The sequence below is a fragment of the Pleurodeles waltl genome, chromosome 8 (genome assembly GCF_031143425.1).
Source record: "Pleurodeles waltl isolate 20211129_DDA chromosome 8, aPleWal1.hap1.20221129, whole genome shotgun sequence".
NCBI lineage: Eukaryota > Metazoa > Chordata > Amphibia > Caudata > Salamandridae > Pleurodeles > Pleurodeles waltl.
This window is the reverse complement of record NC_090447.1, coordinates 16,912,202-16,924,613: the sequence shown is the minus strand read 5'-3', so window position 1 is coordinate 16,924,613 and position 12,412 is coordinate 16,912,202. Positions and strand designations below refer to the sequence as shown.

At 46.5% G+C, this 12,412-nt stretch overlaps 1 protein-coding gene across 1 annotated transcript in view; it reads left to right on the top strand.

Annotated features, from left to right (window-relative positions):
- LOC138249300 (vomeronasal type-2 receptor 26-like) overlaps positions 1–12,412 on the top strand; it is a 200,991-nt gene that overhangs the window by 81,002 nt on the left and 107,577 nt on the right. Inside the window, exon 5 of the mRNA XM_069203257.1 lies at positions 11,828–12,055. Within this exon, the coding sequence (XP_069059358.1) occupies positions 11,828–12,055 (228 nt within the window). The remainder of the gene's footprint in view (positions 1–11,827; positions 12,056–12,412) is intronic.

Sequence of the window (12,412 nt, the reverse complement as noted above, 5' to 3'; positions counted from 1 at the left end):
GTAGTCACAGGGTACGGAGAAGTCGGATCCATGATGAAATATCAAAACTCTCCATTCCCGATTGCTAGGCCAAATGCTCACCTGGTGCCCAGCTCCAAACATCGGCGACACTCCTGAGTGAGGTTGTGGGCTTAACTCAGAGGAGCAAAGCCCCCGCCAAGAGAGCCTCCTGACTCCCTGCACCAAACCTTTCCCTCTGCCTCAGCCAACACCTCATCTGCCTCATCTCAATCTGAGTCCCGGGGCACGCCAACCTGTATACTTCTCAAAGGTTGTGGTTCTGGTGGTGAGCAAATATTTTCCTTCCTCCCAACTCCCTTAAGAAGAGATCATGTGCTCGAAAACACAAAAGTTTTAAAGATATTTAATTTGTCGGGCTGCTTTGGACCCTGTGCATACATGCCAACATTTTAGAAGACAAAATTAGGAGATTTCTAGAAAAAGAATGGGATAATGTATTTCCCCCATTGACCTCTAATGGGGCTTGAATCAGGTGACTGGTATGTATAGGATTTGCAAGGCTGCAGAATTGGATATTAGATATGCCCAAGTTAAAAAATGTTCATTCTTTACCTGTCAAAAGCATAGAGAAAGCACTATGACAGGCAGAGAGAGCATGAGGCAAGTGCTTGTGCACTGGTCTGCAGGATCAGGCTACTGGCATACTCCGAGTTACACAAGACCAGGCCCTGTCAGCTGAACCCCACAGAAGAATCAGGTCTTTGCAGGAATCGGGTGGCGGAAGACTAGCCTTGAAATCTGTAGTCTCCCGTCTGAACCGGGAGGGTTGGTACGTATGCCTGTGTTACAGAAATGAGACGTGTATCGGCTGTGCAACAGCCTTTCTCAATCTAAAATGCACCATTTTGTTGACCTGATTTATACTTCAGATAAAATAAAAATGAAAAACATAATCAAGCATTCGCATTAGCAGTACTTGCACTTGGTCATGCACATCACCGATTGGCTTAGGTATGTATAGTTAGGTGAGAATTTCCATGACAATGTAATGTTTTAAATGTACACAACCACTGAAATTCACCAATTATAGATAGCTTGTTCCGTAAGGTAATGATAACTCACACCCCCGCCATGCACTATTTCTCATCAATAATTTTATTGCAAATGTTGTATTGATATTATCAATGATTCCAAAGAAGATTTTGTGTGAAGTAGATTGTGGGGTAATTAGCACTGCATGGCAAGGGTGCGAGTTATAGTTACCTTAGGGCACAGGACATAGCAGCATGCCCCCCTTAGACTTATTAGGCCCAGGGGACCCAATCCCCTGGGGCCACCATCCTTAATGAAAGTAGCTATAGCTTGTGCCCTACTGTAACTATAACTCACTCTCAGTAGTCATTGCGTTATACAACTGACATCATTCTTCACCTAAATATAATGCCACTTTAACTTTTGGTTTTATCAGTGAATATGTATATTATGTAAGACATGAAGGATATAATTTGAGATGTCACCAGTGATGTCATAAATGATGGCATAGAACATGCCATGAGTGATGTAATATGTGAGGTCATAAGCAGTGTATGGCAGGAGCCCAAGTTAGTTAGCGCTGCAAACTATGATCAGTATTTTGCTTTTTTTTTCAGTTTAAAACTTTAGGGCCATATTTATACTCCGTTTGCGTCGAAATTGCGTCGTTTTTTTTTACGCAATTTCGACGCAAAACTAACGCCAACTAACGCCATATTTAGGGCCATATTTATACTCCGTTTGCGCCGAAATTGCGTCGTTTTTTTTGACGCAATTTCGACGCAAAACTAACGCCAACTAACGCCATATTTATACTATGGCGTTAGAGGCGAATAGCGCCAAAGTTCCCGGAATGTGCGTCATTTTTTAGCGTGAACCCCTTCCTTGCGTTAATGATATGCAAGGGAGGCGTTCCCGTCTAAAAAATGACTCCCAGGACTTTACGTGGTATTTATACTCCCGGGCAAAAGAGACGCCCGGGAGTTGGCGTGGCTAAAAACGGCGCATTTGCGCCACTTTTTAACGCCTGCTCAGGGCAGGCGTTAAGGGGCCTGTGGGCTCAAAGGCCCATATTTATACTTTTTGACGCTAAACTGCGCTAACGCAGTTTAGCGTCAAAAAGTTTTGCGCCGTCTAACGCCATTCTGAAGCGCCATGCGGGCGCCGTATTTATGGAATGGCGTTAGACGGCGCAATCAGACCGGCGCTGCCTGGTTTGCGTGGGAAGAAACCACGTAGACCAGACAGCGCCGGCGTAGGGGGAAAATGGCGCATGGGCGTCTTAAAATGGGGCAAGTCAGGTTACGTCGAAAAAATCGTCTTAACCCGACTTGCGCCATTTTTTAACGACGCCCATCCCCCATCAACATGACTCCTATCATTGGAAAGATAGGAGTCATGCCCCCTTGCCCAATGGCCATGCCCAGGGGACTTCTGTCCCCTGGGCATGGTCATTGGGCATAGTGGCATGTAGGGGGGCACAAATAAGGCCCCCCTATGCCACCAAAATAAAATATAAAAAATAAAAAATAAAACTTACCTGAACTTACCTGAATGTCCCTGGGGTGGGTCCCTCCATCCTTGGGGGTCCTCCTGGGGTGGGCAAGGGTGGCAGGGGGGGTCCCTGGGGGCATGGGAGGGCACCTGTGGGCTCATTTTGAGCCCACAGGCCCCTTAACGCCTGCCCTGAGCAGGCGTTAAAAAGTGGCGCAAATGCGCCGTTTTTAGCCACGCCAACTCCCGGGCGTCTCTTTTGCCCGGGAGTATAAATACCACGTAAAGTCCTGGGAGTCATTTTTTAGACGGGAACGCCTCCCTTGCATATCATTAACGCAAGGAAGGGGTTCACGCTAAAAAATGACGCACATTCCGGGAACTTTGGCGCTATTCGCCTCTAACGCCATAGTATAAATATGGCGTTAGTTGGCGTTAGTTTTGCGTCGAAATTGCGTCAAAAAAAACGACGCAATTTCGGCGCAAACGGAGTATAAATATGGCCCAAAATGAGCCCACAGGTGCCCTCCCATGCCCCCAGGGACCCCCCCTGCCACCCTTGCCCACCCCAGGAGGACCCCCAAGGATGGAGGGACCCACCCCAGGGACATTCAGGTAAGTTCAGGTAAGTTTTATTTTTTATTTTTTATATTTTATTTTGGTGGCATAGGGGGGCCTTATTTGTGCCCCCCTACATGCCACTATGCCCAATGACCATGCCCAGGGGACAGAAGTCCCCTGGGCATGGCCATTGGGCAAGGGGGCATGACTCCTATCTTTCCAATGATAGGAGTCATGTTGATGGGGGATGGGCGTCGTTAAAAAATGGCGCAAGTCGGGTTAAGACGATTTTTTCGACGTAACCTGACTTGCCCCATTTTAAGACGCCCATGCGCCATTTTCCCCCTACGCCGGCGCTGTCTGGTCTACGTGGTTTCTTCCCACGCAAACCAGGCAGCGCCGGTCTGATTGCGCCGTCTAACGCCATTCCATAAATACGGCGCCCGCATGGCGCTTCAGAATGGCGTTAGACGGCGCAAAACTTTTTGACGCTAAACTGCGTTAGCGCAGTTTAGCGTCAAAAAGTATAAATATGGGCCTTATACTATGGCGTTAGAGGCGAATAGCGCCAAAGTTCCCGGAATGTGCGTCATTTTTTAGCGTGAACCCCTTCCTTGCGTTAATGATATGCAAGGGAGGCGTTCCCGTCTAAAAAATGACTCCCAGGACTTTACGTGGTATTTATACTCCCGGGCAAAAGAGACGCCCGGGAGTTGGCGTGGCTAAAAACGGCGCATTTGCGCCACTTTTTAACGCCTGCTCAGGGCAGGCGTTAAGGGGCCTGTGGGCTCAAAATGAGCCCACAGGTGCCCTCCCATGCCCCCAGGGACCCCCCCTGCCACCCTTGCCCACCCCAGGAGGACCCCCAAGGATGGAGGGACCCACCCCAGGGACATTCAGGTAAGTTCAGGTAAGTTTTATTTTTTATTTTTTATATTTTATTTTGGTGGCATAGGGGGGCCTTATTTGTGCCCCCCTACATGCCACTATGCCCAATGACCATGCCCAGGGGACAGAAGTCCCCTGGGCATGGCCATTGGGCAAGGGGGCATGACTCCTATCTTTCCAATGATAGGAGTCATGTTGATGGGGGATGGGCGTCGTTAAAAAATGGCGCAAGTCGGGTTAAGACGATTTTTTCGACGTAACCTGACTTGCCCCATTTTAAGACGCCCATGCGCCATTTTCCCCCTACGCCGGCGCTGTCTGGTCTACGTGGTTTCTTCCCACGCAAACCAGGCAGCGCCGGTCTGATTGCGCCGTCTAACGCCATTCCATAAATACGGCGCCCGCATGGCGCTTCAGAATGGCGTTAGACGGCGCAAAACTTTTTGACGCTAAACTGCGTTAGCGCAGTTTAGCGTCAAAAAGTATAAATATGGGCCTTAATGTCACAGAAAAATTCACCTAACTACAATGATACTTTAACCTTTGGTTTCTTCAGTGTATTTCTAGTTTTAAAAAAAACATATCTTTTTCTCACACCTAACTATAACGCTACTTTAATCTTTGTTTTTTTAGTACATTTTAAGGGTTTTTTAAACATAAGGTAATATTTTATGGCCATAGGTATATCCAACCTCCTGCCACACACAGTCTGTGGTCATGTGCAGCGGTGGGTTGGCTGTAGAGCCAGGCCTGTAGCCAGGCCCTGCAGTCAACCCCCCAAATGCAGCCAAGCCCACGCTGTGCACTACCTTTGGTGTGGGTTAACACCTGCGTGTGTGGCAAAACTGCATAGAAAAGGTGCTGCGGGTAAATGATGCGTGGAAAATATGACATACCACACTAACACACATAGATATGCCCACACTGATACATTTGAACAGAGACACACACAGGCATACACAAATGCACTTTCAGGCTGACATACTCTCAAAGAACCACACACAAACACAGAACTATAGCGGCGAGTACTTAAGTGTTGACACCTCATGACATAGCCCATTACTGGTGTGTCAAAGCCAAGAGTCTGGTTCAAGTAAAAGCACATTAACATATAGTAATATTCAGGGTTCCCTCTCCCAAATTGGTCCAAACTCCATCAAACTTCACTCTACTGTATGAAGTCCATACCCACGGATGAAATCATGTTAGCTGTAGGGACGGACTGGGAATCAAAGGCAGACCTGGCCAATGTTTGTCAGACCAGCCCTCGTAGGACAAGCCTGACCAATACAGTAGTGATTTGGGGGTTCACCCTCCCAGGAAAGATTAGGAAAAATGGCAAAAACGTGCAATTTACAACCGATTTTTCATTACGCATTCAATTGTATTAGTTTCTAAACCATAGTAAATTATGGCATTACAGAGAACCAGGTTACGGTGTTTTTTGGGGGGCTCTTCAATGATTCCTTCAGTATCAACTTCTCATCTCTCGATAGCCCCTCCCTCACATGTATTTCATTTTTTTTATAGTGCTTCTCCTACCATTGTAGGGTGTTGGAGAACTTTAAATTACACACACATACAGAGTCAATGAATCATACATGTGTAAATCAGTTTATAGAAACTATTACAGGCAAAAGGGACAACAAGGTGTAGGATTCACATGCCATCCATACTGGTGGCATTTTGTAAGATTGGTTGGTCTGGGAAAGCATAAACTCAGGATTCAGAACATAACACAGTGGTTAGTGTTGAGTTTACTAATAATTTATATCTACCTAAACTCTTTTTAGCAAAATTAGAATAATCAAATACAGGGTAAAACATAACTTTGTAGCCTGTACCATGAAGTTTGCATGCAGCTCTTTGATGGCAGCTCATAGCTCACTCTGCTGGATTATAACTTTATTATAATTTACAAACTGCGGAGTAACAATAGGATTTCTATGGCAAAATCAGTATCCCACTGAGCATTGCATGTAAAATACTGTTAATACACGTTCCTTGCAGCAGTCATGCAGCAGTCCTATTAATCCTCTGCACTACCTTAGATGAGTCAAAGCTGCCACTAGGCAAACCTCCTATCTCTCTCTAGCAGGTACATTAATCATCTGATTAATATTGGCACTTTTATTGTTGTCTGAAAATGTTTGGATACAAAAGGAACTCTGCAGTGCTTTTTAAACTACTGCGCTGCGACAAAACGGACCCCTGTAGGAAAGTAGCCCCTTTCTAGCATGGTTACCCCCACTTTTAGCCTGTCTGTCAGTGTGTTTGACTGTGTCTACTGGGATCCTGCTAATCAGGACCCCAGTAGTTATGCTCTCTCCCTTAAATTCTGGTTATAGGATACTGATAATCCAGTATTCCACCCACAAGTGGCATACTGGTGCCCCCTTATAAATCCCTAGTCTATGGTACTTAGGTACCCAGGGCATTGGGGTTCCAGGGGATCCCTATGGGCTGCAGGCTTTCTTTTGCCACCCATAGGGAGCCCATGCAAAGGCTTCTACGGGACTGCCATTGCAGCTTGTGTGAAATGGTGCATGCACCCTTTCACTGCCATTTACACTGCACCAAGTCACTTATAAGTAACCCATATTGCAGGCCTTCCAACCCTGAAGGCTGGGTGCAGAGTGCCTGTGTGTGAGAGCCCTCTTGCACTAGTAGATGTTTCCCCACGACCTCCAAGACCATTTTCCTGGACTTCTGGAGTGTGGGGATGCCATTGTACGTGTGCACTGGACATAGGTCACCACCTATGTACAGCTTAACAATGGTAACACTGAATATGGCCTTGTTTGGTATCAAACATGTTGGAATCATATCCCAAGGCTTTTGCAAGCATTGGTTGTATGATTCCATGCACTCTGGGGGCTTCTTAGAGGACCCCCAGTTCTGCCATTACAGCCTTCTGAGGTTTTACAGGCAGCCCCAGCTGCTGCCACCTCACAGACAGGTTTCTGCCCTCCTGTTGCTTGAGCAACTCAAACACAGGAAGGCAGAACAAATGATTTCCTTTGAGAGATGGATTTTACACCCTGTCCCCTTGGAAATAGGTGTTACAGGCATGGGAGGGGTAGCCCCTCAGAGCCTCTGAAAATGCTTTGAAGGGCACAGATGGTGCCCTCCTTGCATAATGCGGTCTACACCAGTTCATGGACATCCGGTCCCTGCTCTGACGTGAAACTGGACAAAGGAAAGGGGAGTGAGGAGTGACCACTCCCCTGTCCATCGCCACCCCAGTGGTGGTGCTCAGAGCTCCTCCAGAGGGTCCCTGGGTTATGCCATCTTGGATTCCAAGGGGGAAGGGACCTCTGGGAGCATCTGAAAGGACAGTGCCAGTAGGTGACGTCAGAGTCCTCCCCTGATAGGTGCTTACCTTTGTAACTGACCAATCCCCCTTTCAGGGCGATTTAGAGTCTCTCCTCTGGGTGTTTCCTCAGACTCGGATTACAAGACCCCAGCAGGAATCCTCTGCATCCTTTACTTCACCTTCTTACCAAAGAAACTGCATCTGGACCCTTTAGAAACTCTACAACCGGAACAAAGAAGCAAAGGTTACTTCTGCAACATTGTATCTTCAGCTCCTGCCAGCAACTGCAACTGTTTCCCGGTTGTGCATCCTCAGAGGACAGCCAGTCTTCCGCCTGCACCAGAAGAACGAAGGAATCTCCCTTAAAGTGAAGGAGTCACTTCCCTGCTTCAGCAGGCACCCTTCTGCAGTGACGACTGGTGCGTGGATCCAGCAACATGGGTGGTGGACTGAAGTGGTCCTGATGGTCCTGACATCCAACTGTCCAACTTTGGTGGAGGTAAGAGCTTGCCTCCCCATGCATGACAGTACCCCCATACACTGCATGTTTAGTAGTTGCCAAGGCTTGTTGGCATCCTTCCACAAAGTTCTTTGTGCACCGTACAGCTCCAGCCCCCAGCACTCTATCCTGTGACGCACAGCTTCATGAGTGGTTCTCCGGCGGCATAGGATCCCTTTTTGTAGTGCTGCATGGGCCTCCTTTTGTACCTTCTTTGTCCCCATGCTGTGGAACTCCTGTGCACCCAGCCTGGTCTTCTAAGGGCTCTCTGAGTTGCTGGGAGCCCCCTCTGTCTCCCGCTCCTGGGTAGAGGCCATTAGGTCCCTCCTAGGCCCAGGCAGCGTTATTTTCTGCTAACCGCAAGCTTTGCATGTGTCAAGGCTTGTTGGCGGAATCCAGCAATGCAAACCAGACTTCAATCATCCATCCGGCATGGGACATCATCTGCACCAACCAGGAACCCCCATCCGTCTTCTTGGGTGCAGTAGTGACTGTTCTTCTTCACCAGTGGTTCTTCTTTTGCACCTTCATCCGAGTTAGCAGGGGCTCCTGTTCTCCCTGGTCTCTTCAGTGCTTCTTGGACTTGGTCCCCTTCTTCCACAGGTCTTCAGGTCCAAGAAGCCATTTTTGGTGTCTTGCAGTCTCTTCTGGTTCTTGCACCATCTTCTTTCTCGTGTTTTTGTGTGTTTTAGGAAAGTTACTGTGATATACTCCGGCTTTCCTGGGCTTTGGGGTGGGTTCTGTTACTTACCTTTGGTGTTTTCTAATACTCCCAGCGCCCCTCCACACACTACACTCGCCTAGGTAGGAAATTGACTTTCGCATTCCATTTTCTTAGTATATAGTTTGTGTTCCCCCTCGGCCCATTTCTATATTGTGATTTTTACTAATTGCACTGTTTCTAACTGTTTTTACAGCTATTTCTGCATAATACTGTATATAATTTGTGTATTACTTACCTCCTAAGGGAGTATAGTCTTTAAGGTATTTTTGGCATTTGTATTACCAAAATAAATTACCTTTATTTTTGTTACGCTGAGTATTTTCCTTCATGTGTGTGAGTACTGTATGACTACAGTGGTATTGCATGATCTTTGCACGTCTCCTAGTTAGGCCTTGGCTGTTCATTCACACTACCCCTAGAGAGCCTGGCTTCTAGACACTGTCTACATTTCACTAATAAGGGATAACTGGACCTTGTATAAGGTGTAAGTACCGTTGGTACCCACTACAAAGCAGGCCAGCCTCCTACATTGGTGACAGTGGTAGGATAAGTACTTGCAATTGCCTTATCACTCTGTTACAGGTGCTTTCCACACAAAAGAATACTCTGTACCAAGAGCTATACACATATACCTAGTTACAGGGATCTAGACTTTTCCTTTCCTTTCTAAGAGACTACAAGTTAGGTAGGGTAGTTTTCTCCTTACATTACACTAACACTCACAATACATCATGTCTACTGCTGGGCCTAGCTCTGAGGTCATGGGTACTCTCTATGAGGGCATGACCTTCAAAGAACTGAAGGGACTTTTTCAGAGAGAAGCTTAGATGTAGTGAAGAACCCTAACAAAAATGTTCTTCTGAGCCTCCTCATTCAGGATGACCAGGAACATACTGGTAGCCTGGATGAGGGGAAGGAGGAAGATTCCATACTCTTAGAGTCAGGGAATTATCCTAAAGATTCAGGAGAGGGCTCTTCCAAGGATCTTCCTCCTTAGAAAACCTCCTAGTGTAGCTGGCAGTGGGATGGGTAGTCACTCTGGGAGGGGTCCCTTCACACCTAGAGGTCAGGTTACTAGGGTTAGTAAAGTTAGGGAAAGATCTACCTCTGCCCATTCCCATATCACCTCAGTTTCTGAGAGATCCCATGGTTCAACTCCAGGTGATGACTCCATAGATAGGGAGCTCAGGGAACTAAGACTGGAGGAGGCAAGGCTGAGGCTGCAGCAGCTAGCCCTAGATCGGGAGGCCTTGGCTGTGGAAAGGGAAAGGCAGGGGTTGAGGTTAGGTTCCCATGGTGGCAGCAGCAGTTTCAAGAGTTATGGAGTCAGGGAGGACAGCATTGATTCCAGAAACGTACATTAAAATTGATTCCCCATACAAGGTGGGGATGACATTCACAAGTGGTTTGCTGCACTTGAGAGGGCCTGTAAAGTTCAGAGGGCCTTTCACAGGAAGTGGGCTGCTATTCTCTGGTTGTCCTTCTCTGATAAGGGCAGGGACAGACTCCTCACTGTCAGGGAGGAGGACTCAGACAATTACAGTATCCTTAGGAATGCACTCTTAGATGGTTTACTCTCACCATAGAGCAGTACAGTATAAAGTTCAGAGAATCCAAGAAGGAACCCTCACAGAATTGACTTTAATTTGTGGACTGTTTTGTCAAAGCTTTAGAAGGCTGGTTACATGGCAGCAAAGTGTCTGACTGTGAGGGCATGTTTAATCTTCTATTGAAAGAGCATATTCTGAATAACTGTGTGTCTGACTTGTTGCATCAATACTTAATAGTCTCATATCTGACCTTTCACCAAGCATTGGGAAAGAAGGCAGACACATGGGTCAGAAAAAGGGTGAGCAGAAATGCTCATACAGGGGATGACAAGGAAAAGAAGAAAGGAGGTGAAAAGTCTCAGGACAAGGTTGGGGACAAGCATAAAAGTAAAGATTCCTCCTCAGGTCCACAACACTCCTCTGGGGGTGGGGATAAAACTGCTTCCTCTTCCTCTTCTACACACAATACAAAGCTGTGGTGCAATGTGTGCAAAGGTAAAGGCCATAGGCCAGGAGACAAATCCTGTCCAGGTAAAGACCCTGAGCCTACCATCACTGCTACACCCACTTCAACTTCTAGTGCCCCTAGTAGTAGCAGTATTAGTGGTGGGAGTACTGGCAATAGTCAAAGTAGAGGTGTGGTTGGGTTCACTTTTTGGTCGATCATAGAAACTGGGGTAGATATAGAAACCCCCAAGACAGTTTCTGTGTCCCCTGGTGGCATTGGCTTTCCCACCTTGGCTGCTTGTTCTCTCAACATGGATAAATACAACCAGTCAATTTAAATAAATGGTCTTGAGGCCGAGTCCTACAGGGACACAGGTGCCAATATCACTTTAATGACTGAAAACTTAGTTTCATCTGCACCACACCTCCGTGGACAGGTGTACCAGTTGCTGATGTCAACAACTCCACCCAGTCCCTCCCCTGGGCTCTGGGGTGGGTTCTATTACTTACCTTTGGTGTTTTCTAATACTCCCAGCGCCCCTCTACATATTACACTTGCCTAGGTGGGAAACCAACATTCGCATTCCACTTTCTCAGTATTTGGTTTGTGTTCCCCCAATGGCCTATTTCTAACCATTGTGATTTTCACTAATTGCACTGTTTCCTAACTGTTTTCATATCTATTTCTGCATAAAAGTGTATATAATTTGTGTATTACTTACCTCCTATAGGAGTATAGTCTCTATGATATTTCTGGCATTTGTGTCACCAAAATAAAGTACCAACAGTGGTATTGTATGAGCTTTACATGACTCCTAGTTAGGCCTTGGCTGCTCATCCATATCACCCCTAGAGAGCCTGGCTTCTAGACACTGACTACATTTCACTAATAAGGGATAACTGGACTTGGTATAAGGTGTAAGTACCAGCCAGCCTCCTACAGCCCCCCAGTAACAAAAAGGCCCCCCACCATAATGCTCAATGCCCGGTATGGCCAGTCCAGTCTTGGTTAGCTGTCAGAGTGGAGAGCCATAATTACATCACATGAGCTCTTGGTCCAATCAAGGTGGGGAAAGATGACGCTTCTCATTAAAGAGGCACAGTATTGGTCATGTGCACCACATGCATGAGCCCAGCACTACTGATGGGCTAAAAATGACATTAGAAAACATTCTGATGTGAATTGAGGGCTGCATGTTTATTGAAATTGTTATGCTGGAAAAATATCTTTCGTGGAACAATACAATAATGGAATAAAAGGAAGTGCTGAAATTTGTAAGTGAGTCAATACAGTGCAGGAGAATCTGTTTAGAGCACTGTATTATGTGACTTTGTAATGCTTTCTCAACCTCCAGATTCTTCACTACCTGAAAAATGTGCACTTTAAGACCCGCACCAGCGATGAAATATTCTTTGATGAAAATGGAGATGGCCCAGCAGCCTATGAGATCCTTAATGTACAGATATCCCAGGCAGAAGATTTCCAGCTGATTAAAGTGGGAAAACTAGACCCAACAGCAGGAGGAGGCAAAGACATCACCGTCAACACTGGGGCCATATTGTGGAGTGTCGGAACATCTCAGGTGCAAGCGAGACCCGATGCTTCTTACATGCAGTCATTGGGGGAGGTGGAACCAAATGAAAAAGGTTTTTAAACAGAATATGTTGGTGTGTAGATCCCTGATCTTAAGCAAATATAAGGCCAATGAAAATCTACTCACCCACTCACTAGGGTAAGTCACATTTTGTCAGGGTGACCTATTTTTAGGGTCTATTAGCCCGTTCTTAGAGAGGGCTGAAGCTGGTAAAGAACAGGCGTTCTGTTCAGTCAGAAAGTGAATGAGCAATGAGATGCTTGTAAGTGGATGAGCAGTGAGATGCTTGTAAGTGGATGAGCAGTGAGATGCTTGTAAGTGGATGAGCAGTGAGATGCTTGTAAG